This window comes from Gossypium arboreum, chromosome 7 (genome assembly GCF_025698485.1).
Source record: "Gossypium arboreum isolate Shixiya-1 chromosome 7, ASM2569848v2, whole genome shotgun sequence".
Taxonomy (NCBI): Eukaryota; Viridiplantae; Streptophyta; class Magnoliopsida; order Malvales; family Malvaceae; genus Gossypium; species Gossypium arboreum.
Genome location: NC_069076.1, coordinates 24,097,841 through 24,122,774, shown reverse-complemented (window position 1 = coordinate 24,122,774; position 24,934 = coordinate 24,097,841). Strand labels below are relative to the sequence as shown.

Below are 24,934 nucleotides of genomic sequence, written 5' to 3'. Positions count from 1 at the left end.
TTGGTATTAAAGGTTGTTTGATTATATTATGATATAAGTTTGTTTGATATCTTTATTACATGGTATGTAAGATTCATGCTTGGAATATATGCTTATATTTGGTTATAGATTTATTCTTGTGAAGTATATATTGTAACATGAATTGATTTGGAAGTTAGTATAATATACTTGTGTACTTAGTCATAAGGTGAAAATATGTGAAAGGGTTATAGACAACTTGGTGATTTGGCACTTGCATATATATAAGTATATAATTTTTGCACAAGAAGAAATGGTATGACATATTTATTAACTCAAGATATATAGGTATATTGATAAAAAGAGGTGTTTCGGTTATGGAGTAAATGATGTTTGTGTTTGAGTTATAATATGTAATGCATTAATTAGTAAAATGAATGTTATTTATTTGTGGTACATTGGGATATGCTTATGTTATAAAATAATGATATGTTTGATTACATGGATTTGATAATTATTTGAAAATCGATTAATATGCATAAGTAGATTTGGTTGCTGAATGGACATGAGTTGAATATGATTATGTAACAGTTTCAATGACACATCAATGGAACATTTTGAATAATTTATTTGAGTGGTTCAATTGGTTAAGTTGATGATATATTTTGGCATATGCTAAATGGATTATTACTTACATGTATTTATGATATACAAGTGTTGTATTTAGGTAAACAAAAGCTATAATGGAATATATCATGTTTATAAGATGGAATGATGTATGTTTGCTTACTAATTAGTATGTGTATAAAAATAGTAAGATAATAGATATTTTATATTTAAATTATCCGAGTGCCATAATTGTTATAGTATACATGTATGATTGGTATGTGAACGACATATACTTGGTTATGGTTCGATTTTCATGATTCTTTGTTGTTTTGATTAAATAAAATCTTGGTAATTATATGAATTATAGAATGGAAGCATGTTAGTTGCTTTTAACAAAAAAATTTACTAGAGGATTAACTTTGAAATGAAAGTCTGTTCTAATTATTTTATGATCGGTAATGCCTCGTAACCCCATCCCAGCGACGGGTACGGGTTAGGGGTGTTACAATGTATAAGTTTTACGTACATACCTAAGTCATCCCGAATTGGATTTACTCACAATTCATCTTTGACATACTCGTTAAATTACCTGTTGAACCACTTGGAATACTAGGATACTCAGGAGTCCCGTACACACAATACCATACCTATGTCATATAGTAGATATAGTCTTACATTTAATCTCGTATCGATGCCAATAGCCCAACTATGGTCTTAAAGAAGTCTCATATCGATGCCATATCCCAGATATGGTCTTACATGTAGTCTCATATTGATTCCATATCCTAGATATGGTCTAACACGTAGTCTTAGTAACCCTAATGTCATAACATTTGTATCCTATCTATTCCTAAGGTTCAACCAGGATTCCACACTTGTCGAAACTTTGTCAAATACGTCCAAGGGTCAATCAAAATTTGTACAATAATAAAGCATTTAAAACATAATTAAAACAATACATTATTTACATATGAACTTACCTCGGTACAAAAATAGTAGAAATGGGACCTAATCGTCAAACACTTTGTTTTTCCCTCGATCTAGGTGCGAACATTGTTTCTCTTGATCTATAATAACAAATTTAACTCATTTAATATTCACATTATTCAATTCAACCCAAAAATTACACTATGGAAAAAATTACATTTTTACCCCTAAACTTTGACATTTTTACACTTTGATCCCTAGGCTCGTAAAATGAAATGGATTCAATTTCTTTGATTCCCAAGCCTAGCCAAACATCTTTCATGCTTATAACAGCCCACATTTTCCATTCTTTCACATTTTTACTATTCATTTTATAACTTTTTACAAATAGGTCCTTTTAGGCATTTTCATTGAAAATCACTTAGGAAAAGTCATTTTTCAAACATCAAACTTGCATAATCTACCATTAAACATAAAAATACACACATGTCTAACATGGTTCAAACCCTAGACCTTAATCATTTCTCAAATTAGTGGTAGAAATAGGTAGATCGAGTGATAACGACTTCAAAATTTTAAAGAGCATTAAAAATGGGACAAGAACGGACTTACAATCCATCTTGAAAGATGAAAAAAACCCTTGTTATAGTTCCCCTTTGAAATTTTTGGTCATGGGTATAAGATAAGCAAAGATTGGCTTTCAATTTGATTATTAATTCTTTTATTAACTAAATAACCAAAATGCTCTTTTCTTAAAACATTAAAATTCTCTTACTTCATGTCTATTTTTGTCCACCAACTTAAGAAATGGTCTAATTCCATCTAAGGACCTCTACTTTAAAATTTCAAGGCAATTAGACACCTCTAGCATGTAGAACTCAAGTTTTGCACTTTTACAATTTAGTCTTTTTTTGCTAAATTGAGTGCTCAAACGTCAAAATTTTCGAACGAAATTTTTACAAAACCATTTCGTAAAACTTTAGAGCATAAAAATATAAGAAAAATAAATTTTTCTGCGTCGGATTTGTGGTCCCGAAACCACTATTCTGATTAGGCCCAAAATCGGGCTGTTACAGGCCCACACGGCCCAAAATGGCCTAGACTGTGTGTCACACATGGCCTCGCACACACCTATCACACAGCTATGTGGCTTCAACAAGCCCCAATTTTAGCTTTCAATGCTCGCTGTTTTTCGAGTTTCTCGTTGCAGACCAGGCTCGATTTTGATACGAAAGCAACCACGTGATTCCCAGTACATAAAAAGAGCAAACTTCAGCAAATTAACCTAAAAGAACACATCATTTATGAAACTAAAATCCTCGATATTCTTATCATATCGAACATTCGAACCATCGAAATTGTACTAAATTGATAGAATCACTTACCTAACGACTACAGCAGTTCCTAACGCAATCAACTCACCGACGGACAATCTCGAGCCTCTTGATTTTCCCCTAAACGAGCATTAAAATGAATACACCATCAAAAGAAATCTTCCTGTTACAAGAATAACGAAAACCCCCAATTATTTACCAACTATGAAAATAATAAAACTACACCTACCTCGATAACTTACCGAATCGAACCACAATTAGAAACTGGCACAAATAAAAGATGATGAATGAAACAACAATGCCGATTAAACAAAAGAATAGAGAGAGAAAAAAAGGAAATTACAAAGGAAAATAGGCAAAAAAATAACCTGGGAATTAAGAGGGAATTTTGGAAACGGAAGAGGGAATTTTGGGAATGAAGAGGGAATGAAGAGGAAAAAAATAACCTGGTTCGACACATTGACCCTCATCCAACTACCATAGAATTTCAATTCCAAAAAATCTTTACTACACCAACCCCAAACACAGGACCTTAAGGTAAGCTAACACTTACCACTTGAACCAGCAAGCACATTTTGATGTGAGTTGACCGAAAATATAATATAAGTTAAGCAATTAAGGATAAGGCTAGGAGAAAAAATAACAAAATTTCCAAAAGTGAGACTTGAACCCAAGACCTCAAGCACCCACACAAATCACGTAACCACTGAAGTAAATACTTGTTCATGACAAAATTCATAAAAGCAAGATTTAATAAATCAAGCGTTACATAGAATTTGGCCCTCCTACATAATGGGAGCAGTATCTTAGCTCACTTGATTGAGTAAAACTAGAAATGCATGGTCATACTCGAATATGTTGATATAAGATATCATACTTATTTATTTATTGTACTCTACTGGAGATATCAAGAAACTTGAGATTGAATTATGCAAGTGTGACTGTTCCATGACTTGTGTCTGATCTAGATATAGAGGATAAAAGAATTTAATACATAAAGGGTTAATCATAAAGATGTTAATGACTTCTTATAACTTAGGTAGCAATGATGCATTGCTAGATGTCACTCATTGTTTGTAATATTAGAATCGTTCTAGTATTACGACTAACGTTACAAGAATCTACAGGGTGACACTCTATGGTTAAAACGAACAAAATCCAAACATAATTGGTATTGTGTTTAGCTGTCACATGAATTAATTTAATTATTGAATTAATTTAAGTTGATAGTTAAATATTAAACAATTAAATGTACAAGTTTTTGTACACAAATAGAGAACATAATTAAAATTAATATATGAATTTGATTCATATAAAATTTTAACAGGATATAGTTTACCTAAATTATTATTATAAATTATTATAATTATGATTTCAGTCAAGCATTGAAACATGGAAGTTATAATTTTTTTTGGAAAGAATATAATGTTTTTAATGCTTTCCATATGTTCTCTATAGGATTATTTTGTTTTCAATACATGGATACCAAAATCTCGAATTAGGGTTAAGTGTGTTTTAAAAAAATAATAAGAAAAAGGTCTAGCAGCAGTTTTGGGAGATTTTCTCTAGAAAAGATCCAAGAGAGGTTTTTTTTTTTCTGTTCATTTTAATATCGAGTGGACTACATAGAGGTTGAGATATTTTCGTTGTGGCTTGGAACCAACATCGAATCAGCAACATCCTTTCATCGTTTTTCAGTTAAGAAGGTATATCTTCAACCTTATTTCAACCTGTTTCGTTCCTCGTACATGGATCCATGGATGATGATCATCGGAATATATTTTTCTATTGTGCCATGGATCGTACTGGCGGTCCCAACAAATTATACAATTATTCCTTATATTTTTTTTGTTTTGAGCAATTTAATTTTTTTATTTTTTTAACTTTATTTTGTTTTTATTTGTTTTTACCTATGTTTTCATTGTTAAAACTAGTCCTTATATATATATATATATATATATATATATATATATATATATTTGAACAATTTATTTTTTCTTTTTATTTATTTATTTGTTAAAGCCAAATATAAGGACTAGTTTTAGCAAATGAAAAATATAGAAAAACTACGTTAAAAGAAAAGGATAGAGGAAAATAGAGGGAGAAACAGAAGAGAATGGAAAAAAAGAAACTTAAAAGAACATAAATGAAAAGAATTAAATTGCTCAGAACAAAAAAAAATACGGATCAAATGTATAATTTAACCTAAAATTTTCGTTTGAAATGATGATTTAACGTGTCACGTCAGCTTACCGTTTGAAATGATAATTTAACGTGTCGTGTCAACTTACCATTATACTATTAACTTCAATTAACGGCTCTGATAACATAAGTGACTAAAACGTAACATTTCAAATATAAATGATTAAAATATAACCTAAAGTAAACAAAAGTGACTATTTTCATAATTTACCTTAAAAAATAAAATAAATAAAATTCCGAGCAAATAATTTTCGATTAAATCCGAGTACATCTACATTAATTATAATAAGTTTTGCAGGACATCTTTCCTAAGTTATAGAAAAATAAATAAACAAGCAAAAAAAAAAAACAAAGCAGCGGCAGCAAAAGCCAACTCACATCCGGTTACTTCCTTTTTACTTTCCTTCTAGTAGTTAAATTAATCAAGAAGTACAACAGCAGCCTTAAGCTCCTTAAGAAATTTCCTTTTCAATCAAATCAAACCAAATTCCTGCATTAAGTTTTCATTATCATAAAAACCACAAGGAAAAATAAAAATAAAACTAAGTTTCAGCGTTTCACATTTACAAAATAACAAACGGTGGACGCTACAAAAATTCTCACACAACCAAACATGAATTGCATCTTGATTCCAATATCTTTACCTCTGGAAAATACTTTTCCACAAGTCGAAATTAAAGCTTTTTCGTTTTTTCTGAGCAGGAAAAACTATGAAGCTAAATTCCAGCATATTCTGTTTGTGCTTGTTCTGGACAACATTGTTTGTTCGCATGAACTCGGATCTAGCTTCCGACAGGGCAGCCTTGGTGGGTCTTCGAGCAGCTTCCGGTGGACGCACACTTTTATGGAATCTGTCAAGGAGACCATGTAATTGGACTGGTGTACGTTGTGTGCAGAACAGAGTAGTGGAGTTAAGACTCCCTGGAATTGGGCTGTCAGGTCCGCTTCCTATTGCCATTGGCAACTTAACTCAACTCCATACCCTTTCACTTCGTTTCAATGCTCTCTCTGGGTCAATCCCCTCTGACTTTGCCAAGCTTACTTCCCTTCGGAAACTATACTTACAAGGGAATCGATTTTCTGGTGAAATTCCTGCTTTCTTGTTCACTTTACAAAAACTTATTAGACTTAATCTTGCAAACAATAATTTCACAGGTACAATCCCTGAGAGTTTTAACAATTTGACTAGGTTGGGTACTTTGTATTTGGAGAACAATCACTTATCTGGGTCAATACCAGAAATTGACTTGCCTGCACTTGTGCAATTCAATGTTTCTTTTAATAAGTTAAATGGTTCAATCCCAAAAGGGCTATCAGGGAAGCCAAAGACTGCTTTTGAAGGGAATTCTTTATGTGGCAAGCCTCTGGTTTCGTGTAATGGAACTGAAAATAGTAGCAGTAGTAATAGTGGCAATAAATGGTCAAGTGGAGTCATTGCTGGTATTGTTGTTGGTTGTGTGACCGCTGTTTTACTGATTTTGATTATCTTAGTATTTTTATGTAAAAGGAAGGGTAGTAAGAAAATGGAGACAAGGGATATTGCACCTCCAAAGCAGGCTGAGGTTGAAATTCCAGCGGCTGATAAGGCAGCTGGGGGGAGTGATAATACAAGTAATCGTTTATCTGGGGTAGTAAAAAAGGATGCAATTGCTAAGAGTAGTGGGAGTAAGAAGTTGGTCTTTTTTGGGAACAGATCGAGGGTATTTTATCTAGAGGATTTATTGAGGGCCTCTGCTGAGGTATTAGGGAAGGGAACATTTGGGACGGCCTACAAGGCCACTTTGGAGTTGGGGATGGTTGTTGCAGTGAAGAGGTTGAAGGATGTGACGGTGTCAGAGAAGGAATTCAAGGAGAAGATGGAGGTCGTTGGAGCCATGGATCACCCGAACTTGGTACCAGTCAGGGCCTACTACTTTAGTAGGAATGAGAAACTTCTAGTTTATGATTATATGCCAATGGGAAGCTTGTCTGCACTTTTGCATGGTGAGTGCATTATGTTAGTTCTTTCTTACTAGCCTTTCTTCTGTGTACATTATGTTTTTTGCTTCTTGTGTTGTTATTTCTTCCTTTCATCTTTTGATTGCTGGAATCTTAGTATGTCTCTATTTAGCAATCCTTTTGGTTGTAACTTTCAACTGGCGTGGTCCAACGTTCTCCATTTCTTTATCATGATGCAGATCTTTTTTTGGATTCATCAATTGCTTTCTTGTCTCTGTCTTGTCTGATGAGTTATTTAAGATTTGAACAGTCGATAAGTTCTAAAATAAAGGAGTTTGAATCTTTGAAATAAAGTTTATAGTTGCTCAATTTCCTTGTAATATGTTTGTTATATAAATGACTTGGCCTATAGCATTTCTGAATCTGATAAGTATTCTGGTATGTATAGGTTTCTGTTTATCATCATTTGCTATGCATTTAGCAGCTGGGAAAGAAATCACAGAGTTTCAATTTCTGACATTCGGCTATTATTTTATATAAGCCAGTTGAATAAATTTTAGGCATGTTGCTTTACTGAGCTTATACTGAAACACTTATTTACAGAATCATAGAATGGATTTGTGCATTTCATTTCTGACATATTCGGATTCACAAATAAGTATATTATTATTGTTTCGTTATTTATCATTATTGATCAGGTAACAGAGGAGCTGGTAGGATTCCATTGAATTGGGAAACAAGGTGTGGCATTGCCCTTGGAGCTGCAAGAGGCATCGCATACCTCCATTCAAAGGGACCCGAAATCTCCCATGGAAATATCAAATCATCAAATATCCTACTCACTACGTCCTATGAAGCTCGCATATCTGATTTTGGTCTTGCACAGCTTGCTGGCCCCACATCGGCTCCTGACCGTGTTAATGGCTACCGTGCTCCAGAGGTAACGGATGTCCGTAGAGTTTCCCAAAAAGCTGATGTCTACAGCTTTGGCATCCTGCTTCTAGAACTTCTTACTGGTAAGGCACCCAGACATGCCTTATTGAATGAGGATGGAGTAGACCTCTCAAGATGGGTCCAATCCGTAGTTCCAGAGGAGTGGACTACCGAGGTCTTTGACCTTGAACTTCTGAGACACCAGAACGTCGAGGAGGATATGGTCAAGCTACTACAGCTTGCCATAGATTGCACAGCTCAATATCCCGATAAACGCCCTTCGTTGTCTGAGATGACAACTCGAATAGAGGAGATCCATGGGCCTAGTACAGAAAAGGAGATTCATCAAATCCATGAAGCAGAGAATGGCTCTTCCGAGCATACTTAGTTGATGCAGATGGCCATCTTCACTAAAGGGCTAAAAATATCAGCAATCTTTGAATTCTTATTTTTCAATCTCTCATGCATTTAATTATCATTGTTTGTTTCTTTCAAAAAAAAAAAAAAATTCTCATTGTTTGTTTATTCTTGGGCTCATTACACGCACACGCACACATGCACATACATGTATATAAGAAACACGTATACGTACTTTTCATTTTTCCTTCAATATTACCCATCATTTATTGCTACATTTTTTTCCCTTATTTCCTGTAATTTCCATTATTCTAATTGGTAAGGGAATTCGTATGTTATTAAATTTAATTTAGTTTTTCTGTGAAGATTGAATAATGAGTGTCTAGGGATTATGATTTTAAACTTTGGATTTAGATTTCAAAAATAGTGTAAATTAAGTAATAAGCTATTTAGATATATCAAATTCAAGATGATTTTTCAAATACATGAATTTGTTAATAAATTTAAAATCTTAAAATTATTTTGAATTTGACAAATAATGTTTTTATGTTTTTTTAATGTACATTATATTAAATTTCAACTAATCTATGGATAACATAAGCCTTTTATTCTTACAATTTATATAATAAATAAAATTTAAATCTAAACTTTTAAATCCATTTTCCTAAATCTTAATTTTCCAAGGAATTTTCCTTTTATTTTTAACCCAAGAAAAATGAGGAAAAAGAGTCTCGGAAGCCAATGCCAATGGCTTGGTATTGGTTGGGTCTGGAGTAAAAGTAAAAGTGAAGAGAATAAGATAGTTTAGATTCTTACATATTATAACTAAAATATAGTTATATATATTTCAAATTTCCTAGAAAAATAGTTTATTATATGAATTTATTTATTAGTTTCTAAAAATCTTGCAATTGGAGTTTTAGATAATTTTTGAGAAAATAATATGGAACAAAAGATCAAGAGACTTTTTTTCAGTTTTAGCATTTACATTTGCTTTTATTTTCTTCCTTTTAATACTTTTTAACATTCATAGATGGAAGATGGATAGACACAAAATTGAGACTTAACTTTTAATTAAACTGAGAGCTTAGAAAATTTTTATCACTTTTGTGATGAATTTATTAGGACTTTATTAGGAAATCTATTCTGTACCATATATTATCACATATTTGAAAACTTAATTACTTTTTAGAAATTATTACAGAGAATGTCACTTTGTAGCACCCCATACTCAACTTGAATTTGGATTCAAATGCACAACGTTACATCCATTGTTAAAGTAACTCAAACAAAATATAAATATAACACCAAAGTTAAATTATTTAGTGTAGTGTTCAATTTAATGAGTAAATATTATGTTAAATACATAATATTAACTCTAGTGGGTCCTCTTACAAAAGTCCGAGGTCAGAGACAGTAAAAAAAGGGGACCAAGTTAAAAATCCTAAATCAGTTTTTCAAATTGAACACCCAATAGCATGCTAAAGGTCATCTAAACACTTGTAACATGTCACCAAATAATTTTATATAAAATGGACTTTCGGCAACTCAAAATGCAATCAGCGCATTCTTGTATAACTCAAAACAGCCGTGATGCTATCCAGATGGTGTTTTAGCCAAGTTCAACTTTTAGGACAGCTTGCTCTCCATCCGAATAGATAACATCCATCATCTGAATGACGTTTTAGTATAACTCAACTACTAGGAAAGTTTGCTCTCCATCCGAATAACTAATATTCGCCATCCGAATGGCGTTTTGATATAACTCAACTACTAGGACATTTTGCTCTCCATCCGGATGGCTTTACAGCTGTCAGCCTAAATAATATTAATCAATGATACTACATTTCTAAAGCTTTATGAAAGCACATAAGATCATGGCAACCGATACATTATATCATAACATTTATAGCAATTCATTTAGTAACATAAAAGCATACATAATTAAATTCAATCGAGCTTCAAAAGTTCGTCATATGAACTATTCTAGGTCTAAGACTAACCACTGTTTACATGCATGACCATGCTATACCAACTAACAAAAATCACCGTAAAAAGAGTCATAAGTTTTCTAGAACTTAGGTAAATGCTATTTACTAACAACTTCGAAATGAATATTACAATCACTTTATAATAACTCGTTTTTCAGTGATGTCAGAAACAATAGTTTTGTAACCAAAAATCTGACGAGTAAGTTCGTATAATTAATATTTAATTATGCGAGTCAATAATAATTTTATATTGAATTTTGATTTGATGATTTTAAACAATTGAATTAAAAGTTAGTATAAGTGATTTGGTTCAAAAATCAAGTGATTATTGAAAACGAGGTAATAGGACCTAGTTTTCGTATTTTAAAGCTGTAAATATTTTTATTAAATATTTACAGAGTCGTATTATAGGTGAATTGAAGTTTGGTCTGGTAATTTTAACGATTGATTGCTTAATTTAAGCAAAATGATTAAATTGTAAAAGAGGTAAAAGTTGATTGCTATAGATTTAAAATATAAAAAGGACCAAAATGATAATTAGACCATTGTCAAAAAGTCCAAGTGGTGGTGGATATGATTAATCCAGTAGCTTTTGAGCTATTTGCTCTTTTAGTCCTAATTAATTAGGATTAAATTGTAATGAAGTTTATTTAATTGAAATTTAACTTAATTGAAGGACCAATTGTGCAATTAAACCCTACTTAAATAGTAATTATACCATTTGTATAGTATTGGACGGTTTTAGACTTAAAAATGTTAAAATTTGAATGTAAATTAAAAGGGATATAATTGTAATTAGGTAAATAAATAATTTATAACTAAAATAAAGCCAAATTAAAAGTGATTTTTCTTGTTTCTTCTTCCTATAAACCCAAAACACCATGGTTGAAGCTAGGAAAACATTCGGGCAAGCTCAGGCCCTTTGATTTGGTAAGCAAACTTTGCCCTTTTTAGTAATTTTAATATTTTTAATTTCGTATTAGCTTAATCTAATTAATCTGGGGACTAATTTGTAAAACTGTCAAATATTTTCGATTATGCCATTGATGAATTTGAGTTATTCTTGAAGTTTTATGATGGATTATTAAGCTTGGTTCTTAAATAGAACTATTTTATAAAGTAGGCTTTATTAATTTTAATGTTTAATGACTCAAATGTTAAAGTGATAAAAGTATAAGGACTTGATGTGAAATAACAACATGTATGGGCTATAGAGAAACAGTGAATAATTCGGCTGAAATCAGATTTGAATAAAAATGGTTAAATTGCATGTTTGGGCTTAGGGACTAAATTGTATAAAAGTAAAATGTTGGGGGCAATTTTGTTATAATGTTAAAAATGACTTAACTACATAAAATTAATTAATTTTTCTGTTAGAATTAGTGAATTGAATGGAATTATTATTTTAGACTAAGAATAAGTGGAAAATCGAGGAAAAGAGAAAATTGCCAAATAACCCCTGTACTTTGTCGTTGCTGCAATTTAGTTTGGTAAGTTCGTACAGTTTAATTTTAGTACATTTTTAAATGTATTATGTGAACCTAATTATATAATGTTGGATTATATTGATAAGTGTAATTGAAAATGGAAATAATGAATTGACACAACGTCGATCATTGATTGAGTTATTCTAGACCGTTACTGCAAATCAATCCTGTAAGTTTGTTTAGATTAATTATAATGTATTTAAATGCATATTAAATGAATTGAATTGTTTGGTTGAACATTATAATGATGCTATGTATACGAGTAATGAAGTAAGGGATCATTATAGCGTTGAGCACTAACCAAGTACTTTGAGCTGATGAATGCTTGATTAATGAACTAATGTCTCTTTATGGAATATGAGATAGTGAACTATTCATATATTGTTCTGTGTTGAAAATAATCAGAGCCGATGAACATATAATAAAGTACAATTGGTATGCCAATAGGTTATTATGCACATAGTACGGGATTGGTCTGAGTAGTGAAGATGATTTCTGTATATTTTCTGTTCACTGGATATGCCGAGGTCCTGCATTTGTTGCGGACTATCATGTTATTTTACAGTGTTAATTGGTGTGCTGGATGGTACTGGCTCTTATGAGCAATTGGTGTGCTGGATGGTACTGGCTCTTATGAACAACTGGTATGTTGGATGGTACTGACTCTTATGAGTATCTGGTATGTTGAATGGTTAACCGAGTGCTCGTATCCGTATATCATTCATCTGGCATTATCTTTAATGATCATCGAATGTTATTGAAATGTGGAAATTAATTTGTACTATTGTATTGAGCATTACTCACCTGTTGTGAGTTGTGATTGACAGGAACTCTATTAAGAACCTTATCTCCAGGAACTCTGTTCAGGACTTTATTATCGGAAACATTGTTAATAAATTTTATTAATTGAATTATTTTGCGTAATTTAGTAAGCTTTACCATTTAATCGACGAACTTACTAAGCTTTATAAAAGCTTACTCATATTTTGTTGTGTTTCTTGTAGATAACATTTTTTGGATTGGGAAATCGGATCAGTACGAAGAAATCACACTATTTGGGGATTCTTTTGGTAACCCTTGAATTTATCTTGGTTTATATGGCATGTAATAGGGAAAATTCAGTTATGTTTTGTAATGTTTCATAAGTACATGTATTGTGTTTGATGGTGCATTTTGATGTTTGGTATGTATGTTTAAATCCATGTTAAAGTATAAGTGAACATTCATGAAAATTGTAAGTGTGGCTTGAATTAGGTACAATATAAGTGAATTGAAGGTAAGTTAAATTTGAATATGTTGAGACTTGTGTGATGAAACTAAAGTAGTGAAATTGTTGGGTAATTGAGATAGGGTGTTGTTATGGACCCATTGGTTAGGTCTTAAATGGATTGAAGTAGCATGTTTTGGATGTTCTTGTATGTATTTGAAGCCTTGTACATGTTTTGTAATTGGTTTAGGTGCCTATGCAATTGGGTGAAGTTTGAGCCTGAAGTAAGACGTTTTTGGGCTCACACGGCTTGGGACACGGGTTGTCACACGGTCATATGAAGCATACAGGTAACCCATACGGATGTGTGGCCACAGTGTGTTTAAAAATAATATAGGTGTCATTTTCACACAGGCAGACACACGGCCTATGACATGGCTATGTGAGGGTACTTCGAATGTTACACGGGCTGGCATACGGCTTACGACACGATCGTGTGATCCAAATCAGAGAGTTACATGGTCCATGCACACGGGCGTGTAAGGTGTAGGATAGCCACACGACTATGTTTGGAGCCACACGGGCAAGGCTCTGTCACACGGCCGTGTGACCCCTAATTTGAAAATCTTCGAATTTGTCCTGAAAGTTTTGATTTGTTCTGATTTGATCCCTAAATGTCCGTAACTTATTTTTAAGGTTTCGAAAGCTCGATTTAATGCCATAATAGAATGTTTTATTTCACTATGACTATTATATGTATTTATGGAATTAAATTGATAATTGAATACTATTTTTTATGAAATGTTCTGACTTGTACGATAATACTTCGTAACCCTATTTTGATGATAGAAATGGGTTTTAGTGTTACACACTTGGCTGAGCTGAGATATGAGCCTTTGGATGTCATTATACATCACGAGCAATTCAAAAAGTCTACTCAACACTTCTATATGGAAACAAACACATCTGCACTGAGTAGTGAAAGCTCAGTGGTACTAACATAATTCTATTTCAACACATAAAGCATGAAACAGTAAAGCATGCTAACATAACATTATAACATATCTTTAAACCAAGTTCCATTATATTAAAAAATAAATATATATCAAGATATCAATATTTCAAATCATCTTCAGGGTATTTATTCAACCTTTTCATATGCCAGGTAAACCAAATTTCATAATCATATTTACCCCCTATTAGCCAATTACAGACTCAATGATCGAATACATAAGGTTCTTCCATCACACTAATAATCTCAAAAGAGCATAACCATCCAACACACCAAAGTATACATAACTATAGGGCCTGAAGGCATCATATCATATCCCTCCATCACACCTAAGTGCAAACCCCTAAAAGCACCCATCATATGCCTTCATCACACAAAGGAACATAAATGAAAAGGTTGAAGGCATAGAACTCCAACAAGACTCTAGACACATTATATTCCCTAATTTGCATGCCAATTATAACAAAACTATGTCTAACATCATTTAATAGGACATTTTAATGATTTAACATTAAGATACTATGGATCGTCATAATTTTGAACATGATATCAAAATCAAAAGCACATATACATACCTAACATCATACCACCCATTTTCAAAGTCATCAAAACAAACTGACACATTTCATACTATTGACTTGCCACTAATTGTAGTGGTAGTTTAAGTATATTTTGGCACTTAACTAGCTTATTTTCTTTGAATTTTATAATTAATTATTATATTTTCAGTATTAGTAGCTTGGGATCTAAATATTAATAAAATAAGTAGCTTTATGCATATTTGTTGTTTCGATAACTTATTAGGACAATTGGGCCTCGAGAGTGACTAATGAGCTAATTGAGTGTGTAGGGTGCCAATTAATGTCCAAGAATACAAGGAATGATCGTCGAGCCGCGATATAAGGAAGCCCATGTTGCAACATGAAACAATGATACTGCCAAGGCTAGAAAGGCACTCCACATCGTGATAAGGAGTTTTCCTTTGTCACAACAACGCGATGATCATGGGAAGGAATTCACGACGGTAACGTCATGACGAGGAGTTTCCCCATGTCACAATGACACAATGAAGGCAGGCCAAAATGAGTTGAATGACACTTTTGGGATATTTCCTTATTTGGAACCCAAGCATTTATTAGAATATTGCATTAATTAGAATACCAAAGTGTACTTGAGTTCAGTGGTCACCAAGTCGCTCGTAGCCTATATAAGTAATTTTAAGGTCACCTGAATAGGTGTGTAGACTTAGACAGATAGTTTTTACTATTCAATTTTCTTTGTATTTTATTTTTATGTTCTTTTTGTTGAAACTTTTCTAGTTCGATTTGAAGACAATTGCGAGTGGAGATTGTTCCAGGACCTCGCTTCAATATATATTCATGAGCATTCTATTTGCTCTTATATTATATTTTTTTCTTCATATCTCATTGATTTGGCCAATTAATTGTTGTGTAAATATTAGAATAGATTATTGTGCTTTACTTATATCTTGTATGGTTTAGTTATTAAATTAATTTATCTATTAAGTAATTATATATTTGAAATTGGTTGTTTATTCAAGAGTACTTAGTATATTATAGAGTGAAACCCCTAATAAAATATCTGGATAGGTGAGACCAGAAGGGTATCCCGTCATGTATAACTTGTGCCAAGCGGTGAGATCGAGAGAGTATTTGCATGCCTAGGAAGAAATCAAAAGGGTAACCTAGGTGGTAATCCTTAGTGAAGATGAGATTGGAAGGGTATTCTTACATAAGGGTGATGAATAACTCAATTGAGGATAATTAATTATTTAATTAGATAATTAGGGATTTAATCGGTCACAAGTTAGAGGCTCGCATAGTTAACACTAGGAATAGGAAATTCCATTATGTTAATTTATGTTAATTAATTTAATTAGTTTAACTAATATTTTGATTTGGATTAAAACTACTAATTTGTGACTTGATTATATTAGAAATTATTTTTTGTAATTAACTTAATAATAGTTTCTCCAATCTACAATCCCTTGGGTACAATTCTTAGAATACTTACCGATGTTTTATTGTTACACAAATCTATATTACAATTGACCTGTACGTTTGCAAATACCATACATAAATATTTTTATTTTTATTTGTACAGTTTGTACTCTAAACGTTTGCATGTTTAGAGGCGGTCAACCATCAATCATCACTAACAGTTCCTTAAGCCAAGCTACTTAATAAGACCAAAATCAAATATGCGAGCTTCATGGGACGTAGTGAGTAGGATATTTGATGATTTTATATTTCCATGATAGATATTGAGTCACTTTGAATAGAGGTATGTGATTCCTCTTGCAGCTTGAAAGGCAATGTAGCAACCTATTTTTTAGTGAAATCGGAACAGTGGTTTAGGGACCAAAAACTCGATCCGAAAATAAAATTTATTTTTATTTTATTACGAGGTCAGTATTATGTTAGAAATGTCATGTGAAAATTCCAATAAGAAAATTTTATTGATTATGTGCTTAATTAGAGAGAGGACTAAATCGCATAAAATACAAAACTTGAATTCTAGTAGCTATAAGGATTGAATAGCTATGGAATTCAAAACTTGAGATCCTTATATGGTAATTAGACCATTAAAAAAAAGTATGTAGATATTTTAGTAACTCATCCATGGAAATTTAGAAAAAGGGCAAGGACTAAATTGGAAATTAAAAAATATTTAATTAATTAAAAAGATGATAAAAGATATCATCTTATTTTTTCATCTTCTTCCCCAAAAAATACATGAAAACCCTAGGAGAGAGAGAAGAAACTTTCATGGCTTAATTGGGTAAGTTTTCTTGTCCCGTTTTTAGTAATTTTGATATTTTTGAAATCGGGATAGCTTAATCTATCTATTTGGGGGATCAATTTGAAGAGTTATCAAAGTATGGAAATTAGGTCATGGATGGATATGCTGAAAATTTAAAATTTATGGTAGAAAATGAAAGGTTGTTGATAGATAAACAACTTTTACAAAGTGATTTTTGATGAAAACATGATTTAGGGACTAAAATGTAAATTTCTAAAAATTGATGAAAATTTTTGAAATTTATAGAAATTATGTACTGTAAATTCTATATTAAAATTTCGGTTAGGCTTGGAATAGGGAGTAAATTGCATAAATTTCATTTTCCAAGCTTAGAGATGAAATTGGAATTTATGGAAAAGTTAGGGGCAAAATGGTAATTTTGCCTAGGACGTAAATTGAGTCCAAATGAATATGAAATGTGTGAAATCGATGATTAAATTTATTTATATAGATCCAGACGAAGCAAATTCGAGGTTAGATCGAGGAAAAGAAAAAGGTTTCGGGTTAGTATATTTTATACGTGAACCAGTGTCAAGGTAAGTTCGTGTAACTTAATAAGCATGTAAATATGTTAACTTGAATATTATGAATGTATGCAATATGAATTATATTTATGTGAATGTTATAAATGTGTAAAATGATTACATGTTCGGAAATGTTAGGAAAAGGGTTAAAGTCTCGTTTGAATATTGAATTTCGATGGATAAATATGCTTTCCCAAAATGAATGAGGTCCTGCATTTGTTGCTGATGGGATTTAGCTCAAACGAGTAATCCTATTGACCTCGTTATGGAAAGGATTTAGCTCGAACGGGAAATCCTGATATAATCCCTCTCGAGCATATGTTACAATTAAGGTTTAGCCTGAACTAGTAATCCTAATTGAGCTCTTCTGAGTATACGTTACATAAAGGGTTTAGCTTGGACTAGTAATCCTGTTATACAATATGTGGCTCGAGAGTGTGTTCTTTGATTAAATGCCCTAATGGGTACTCTTGAATAACAATACTTGAGTATCCATCAGAATTTTGAATGAATCAACGGACACAACTTTTGGCATGATAAAAGAATTATGGGATGAAATGAATAATGTCTTGAAGGAAAATTTTATAATGAGCTCATCTATGATGCTTGATGTTTATGAAATTATTTTGACTAACACGTTTGATTGAATGCATGTGTTTAGGCAATTTTTCCAAATTAATGGAAAACATGATATTGTATGCTTAGATTTAATAAACAAGATTGGTAAGTTTAGTTTTCATTATACGAACTTACTAAGCATGTAATGTTTACTCCATTTTATTTTTCCCTGTTTTATAGTGCTCGAAAGCTCACGAAAGTTTGAGATCGTTAGAGCACCATAACACTATCCACTAGTTATTTTGGGTATATATAGTAAAATCATTTTGGTATAATGGCATGTATAGGCTAATTTGATCATAGATGGCTTAAATATGTGGTTTGTAATCTAGCCATTAGAATGGTAGTAATGGTTGTTTTTGACATACTTGTAATGTCATACTATGGTAGCTTTATGTATGTTAAGTAGTTGATCCAATTATGCCTAAACTATGGAATATACCAAGGTAAGATTATAAACATGTAAGCATGTAATGACATGCCATGTTGAATGATAGAGTTTGCCCAATTTGAATGCTTGAAATGGTTGGTATTTGAATGTGAATTTAAGTGCAGGTCCTTGGTGTGATTTTGGGTAAGAAATGAAGCTAAGAATGACTTTATTTTGTCTACACGGGCATGTGTCTAGATCGTGTGTGACATACGGCCTGGTACAAGGGTGAGTGGTAAGGCTGTGTGTCCCCTGCACCTTAAATTTGAGAAATAGAATGCTCAGAATTGAGCATATGGGCAGAGACACAGGCGTGTGTCTTAGCCGTGTGTGCTACATGACCTAGAATACGGACATGTGTTTTAATCGTGTGAAACCTGCACCTAAATTCAAAAAATAAAATTAACCACACGGCCTAGCACATGGGTGCGTGGCATGGCCGTGCGCACAAGTCAGAGAGTTACACGGGTCGAACACGGCCTGCAGCACGGGTGTGTCCCAAGGTCACATGGGCGTGTCCTTTGGACCACACGAGCGTGTGAACCCTGTAACTTAGAAAATTTTTGACATGTCACGAAAAATTCTTAAAGTCTCTGATTAAGTCCCGACTCGATTCTAATGCTCGTATTGGGCCTCGAGGGTCCATTTAAGGGATGATATGAATAATCTCGGTCAATTAATAGTAATTTATGTGAAATATCTGAAAAATATTTTGAAAGTTTCGGTAATGCTCTGTAACCCTGTTCCGGTGACGGATACAGGTTAAAGGGTGTTATAAGCAATGCTAGACCTTATTTCCCAATTCAATGAAGTCCTACCAGCTCCTCTATTACCTGATCAATAATGATAATAACACAACAATAATAATATACTTATTTGTGAATCCGAATATGTTAGAAATGAAATGCGTAAATCCATTTCATGATTCTTTAAATAAAGAATATTGTTTCAATATAAGCTTAGTAAAGCACCATACCTAAATTTATTAAGCTGTAACAAAGCTTTTATAAAATAATCGCCTATTAGTTTCATGAGTAATGAATCTTTAGATTAGATCATTAGTTTCCTTAGATATACATGATAAAGTCTCAAAAATGAAACTCATAGGTTGGTTATCACATATATTATCCAATCCAACAATTGAAAGCTTTAGAAATAAAAATATTGCTAGATGGGGCTTGGGAATACGATATTGGTTTGCCCAAGAGAAACAAAGTGTAAGCAGATGACTCAATTTTGAATGATTAAAAAACAAGTTTTGATTTGAATAATCTTATAGTTTCTATGTACAATGAAAATTTCATATAGACTATGACATGTTAAAAGCTTCAAAGGTAGAAACTTTGTGGTTTCTTACCAAGCTGCTAAATACATAGAAAATTATGATAAACAAAGTTATACATACCATGATACTTATCAGATTAAGAAATGCTAAATACTAAGTCATTTATAAAATAAACATATTACAAGGTAATTGAGTAATTATAAACTTTATTTCAAATATTTAAATTTTTTTCTTTAAAAGCTTATTGACTATCAAAATCTTAAATAACTCTTCAGACAACACATAGACAAGAAAGTAATTAATAAATCCAAAAGATCTACATCATGCTAAAAAAATAGAGAACGTTGGACCATGCCAATTGAAATTTACAACCAAAAGAATTGCTAAATAGAGGCATACTCAGATTCCAACAATGAAAATGATGATAGGAAGAAATAACCACAACACAAAAAGTAAATAACATAATCCAAACAGAAGAAAGCTAGTAAGAAAGAACTAAAATAATGCACTCACCATGCATAAGTGCAGGCAAGCTTACTATTGGAATGTAATCATAAACAAGAAGGTTCTCATTCCCACTAAAGTAGTAGGCTTTTATTGGTACCCAGTTCGGCTGATCCATGGCTCCAACAACCTCCATCTTCTATTTGAATTGCTTCTCTAACACTGCCACATCCTTCAACCTTTTCACTGCAACAACCATCCCCATCCCCATCCCTAAGGTGGCCTTGTAGGTCATCCCAAATATTCCCTTCCTTAATACCTCAGTTAAGGCCCTCAAAAAATCCTCTAAATCAAATACCCTTGATATGTTCCCAAAAGTAGACCAACTTTTTACTCCTACTCCACTTAGTAATAACATTCTTTTTTACTACCCCAAATAAACGGTTACTTGTATTATAACTCTCCTCAACTGTCTTATCAACCGTTGGGATTTTTACCTCAGCCTGTTTTGTAGGAGTAATGTCCGTTGTCTCTATTTTCTTACTAGTGTTCTTTTTACATAAAAATACTAAGGTAATCAAAATCAATAAAATAAAAATCACACAACCAACAATAATACCAGTAATGGCTTTGTATGTCTATCTATTTTTTGGAAAAATTAGTGAAGAAAATAGTCTTACAATTACAACGAAAGTTGAAAAAATTTCAAAATCGAACAATTTTGTGATATTTATAGCAATAAACCCTAATCAGATATTACTTATGCTTTGTGTAAGATAGATTCAAGTCGATCCTAGCTTATCGGTTCCTTCAAAACCGTGGATTTCATCTTTGGCTTACCGGAAGTTGGAGACCTTATCGATATCTTAGTGCTGATTGATCCTTTCTTCAAATATGAGACATTCATCCTAACACCAAAGAATTGCACCGCAAAAGAGACAACCCAATTAATTTTCAAACATGTAGTGAAGTGTTATAGAGTGCCACAAAGTCTTATCTCTAATAAGGATGCATAGTTCATTGGGAGATTTTTGTAACAGCCTATTCTTAATGAAATCGGAACAGTGGTTTCAGGACCACAAGTTCAAGCCAGAAAGAAAATATATTTTAATATTATTGTATGGTCCGTATTATGATAAGAATGTTATATGAAAATTCTGATAAGAAAATTTTACCGATTATGCGTTTAATTATGGAAAGGACCAAATTGCATAAAATGCAAAAGTTTAGTTCTAGTAGCTAAAATGATCAATTAGCTATGGAATTCAAAATAAGAGGTCCTTCTATGGTAATTAGACCATTAAAGAAAAAGGCAAGGACTAAATTGGAAACTAAAATAATAAAAAGATGATAAATGAATTGAAAAGAAATAATATCATTTTATATCATCTTCTTCCCCAAAATATACATGGAAACCCTAGGAAAGAGAAATCAAGATTTCTTGGCTTAATTGGGTAAGTATTCTTATCCCGTTTTTAGTAATTTTTATATTTTTGAGATTGGGATAGCTTAATCTATCTATTTTAGGGATTAATTTAAAAAGTTATCAAAGTATAGAAATTTTTCCATGAATGAATATGCTGAAATTTTGAAATTTATGGTAGAAAATGAAAGGTTGTTAATAGATAAACAATTTTTACAAAGAGAATTTTCATGAAATTGTGATTTAGGGACTAAATTGAAAAATTGTAAAACCCATGAAAAAATTCTAATTTTTAAGAAATTCATTGGCTGTTATTAAGACATGTAAAAATTGGTTAGGCTTGAAATAAGGATTAAATTGCATGAATTTCATTTTCCGAGCCTAGGGATGAAATTGGAATTTATGAAAAGTATAGGGGCAAAATGGTAATTTTGCCTAGGATGTGAACTCAATGTAATTGAATATGAAATGTGATAAATTGATGATTAAATTCATTTATATAGATCCGCATAACTCAAATTCGAAGCTAGATCGAGGAAATGAAAAAGTTTCGAAGTAGATATTCATACTAATATCGTGTAACTAAATTGTGTTTATTTTATGTTTGAATTGAATGTGGTATGTGATTATACAAATTGTATAAATGTTATAAATATATGAAATAATCACATGTCCGATAATGTTTAGAAAATATTAAGTTCTGTTTGAATGATGAATCCGTTTAAATGATGAATTTTGATGGATATATGTGATTTCCCGTATTGACTATGCTCATGCATGTTGCGAACAGAATATAGCTCAGACGAGCAATCCTGTTATAGCCCTCTCGAGCGTCCTGTTATATAGTTCCTGCGAGCATCCTGATCGGTAGTGATCCTGCATGTGTTACGCACTACATCAACTCTTTGTGAGCGTCTTGTTACACGATTTGATCGATTGTGATCCAGAATTTATTGTGGACACAAACGTAGCTCTTCGTGAGTGTCCTGATATAGGCTCTTATGAGTTTCTGACTTGGCTCGCTTAAACTCTCTGTTACCTTATCCGGTACTCCTTAATAATAACTCTTTAGAGTTACCTAATAAGTTCTATGAACTCCTTGATTAATACTCTTAAGAATTTCCTGTTTAGCCTGGATAAGTGTCCTGTTACATGGCTCATCTGAGTATCCTGATATGTAGCTCGAGAGTGTGCTCCCTGATTAAGTGTCCTAATGGGTACCCCTGATTCTGAGTTAACGGTTTATAGTTTTGTACATGTTGTGTGTACTAGCTAAGTATCCATCGATATTTCAATAATTCAACGGGAAAAACTTCTAACATGAGAATTATAAGATTAGAAGAGTTATGTCCTGAATACTTCTAAATACCTGAAAGAGTGTAGCATGATGAGCTCATTCATGTTTATTTGATGTACATGTGAATTACGTGACTAACTTGCTTATTTGAGTGTAAGTGATTAGGCAAATTGCCAATTTGTTGGAAAGCATGTTATTGTATGCTTATTGTAATGAATGTGATTGGTGAGTTTATTTCCTATTATACGAACTTACTAAGCATTAATTGATTACTAGGTTTTCTTTCCTCTGTTTTATAGTGCTCAAAAGCTTGCAAAGATTGGAGATCGATCGAAACATCATCACACTATCTACTAGCTCGTCTTGGTATAAATACTAAACTCATTTTGGTATAATGGCATGTATAGGCTAACTTTGCCAATGTTGGTATGTAAATGGTTGTTTGTAATTAGCCTCTAAATTTGCTTTTCTCTTTTCTTTGCTAAGCTCATTGGCTTTGCAAGCTCTATCAACCAAGACAAGAAATTCTTTCAATTCTAAAATTCTGACTAGAAGTTTAATATCCTCATTCAACCCGTCAATGAACAGTTAGCGCATGATTTCTTTAGTAGAAACATACTCCCGAGCATTCTTGCTCAACCGTACAAATTCTCTTTCGTACTTAGTCACAGTCATACGGCCCTGTTTCAATTCTAAAAACTCTTTTTGCTTTTGGTCGAGAAATCTCTAACTTATGTATTTCTTCTAGAACTCAGTCTGAAAGAATTCCCAGGTCACTCTTTCTCTCGGTACCACTAATACTAGAGTATTCCACCATTGATACGATGAGTCTCACAATAAGGAAATGGCACACTTTAAACGTTTAGCTAGCATGCACAAAAGTTCATCGAATACCCAAATAGTTTTTTCAAGCCAAAATTCAGCTCTCTTAGGATCGTCATCAATGGTAGCTCTGAACTCTTCGGCCCCGTACTTACGGATTTTATCAACTGGTGGTTTATTTAGTTTTTGAAGTTCCACAACTTGAGAGGCTATGGGAACCGGTTGGGGACTAGGTGGGGGTGGAGGTTGTTGAGCAGCCGAATTTGTCTGAACATATTGCGGGAACCATTCGTTCATAATTTGGAAAAAGGCTTCTTTAGCCTCTCCTCTGTGACTACTCGATACATTTCTAGATTCAGATGGCGTTGCCCCTTGAGAGGGAGCTGGCACATTACTCTCAACATCGTCAGCTACAACTCGATCGAGATCCATTTACTATATGAAAACATAGTCTAAATTGTCAGGAGTCATCACACTATCACAGGTTATATATGGCATGTATAACTAGACTCTGACACACACTACGTTACTTCGAGAATCGACTAAATCATAGCTCTGATACCAATAAATGTAACACCCCTCACCCCTATTCAACGCCAAAATAAGGTTACGGAGTATTACCGAACTTATACCACATATATCAAAATGACCAAAGTCCCTATACATACCATATACTCAAAACAAAGCTCAAAAGTACCAAATTGATAGTTGGATAGTGTGACAAAGCCTTCGACGATCCCCGAAATCCAAGCTAGCTTTAAATTCACTATAAAACATGGAAAAATAAACAAAGTAAGCTATATAGCTTAGTAAGCACGTATGAAAGAAACTCAATCTTAGCATAAATATACAAATCATCAATTTAAACATGTCAACTTGTATTCATTTAACTAACAAACCTTTCACATACTCAATCATAAGTTTATATATGAACTTCTCAATTTCTTCGATTTAAAGCTTATACAATTCATGAACATACTTTTACCATCTCATACTAATCTCATACACATCCTCGTCTTTCATTTACCCGTTGAACCATTCGGAATACTATCGGATACATGGGAAACCCGCACACCACATATCTAATCGAAGCTATCTCAATCTCGTATCACATATACTATTTACACCAGAGCTATCAACGGGCCTACTCACACAAGCTGTGGGTCAGGACGTAGCTACACGGTGCTACTCACACAAGCTATCAAGTAATCGCAACACATGCTGGTATACTCAGCCACTAGTAGAATGTACAGGACCAGTACTGATACGCACTCGCCTCGGATGAGGTTTGTGACATAAGAATTTACCCGATC

The 24,934-nt window shown here is 32.7% G+C and overlaps 1 protein-coding gene across 1 annotated transcript; it reads left to right on the top strand.

The window, feature by feature from the left end:
• The first annotated feature begins 5,336 nt into the window (after nucleotides 1–5,336).
• LOC108465345 (probable inactive receptor kinase RLK902) lies at nucleotides 5,337–8,533 on the top strand. Its single transcript, XM_017765675.2, has 2 exons — nucleotides 5,337–7,013; nucleotides 7,667–8,533. The coding sequence occupies exons 1-2, from the start codon at nucleotides 5,741–5,743 to the stop codon at nucleotides 8,287–8,289; spliced, it is 1,896 nt and encodes a 631-aa protein (XP_017621164.1). The 5' UTR covers nucleotides 5,337–5,740; the 3' UTR covers nucleotides 8,290–8,533.
• Nucleotides 8,534–24,934: the final 16,401 nt, after the last annotated feature.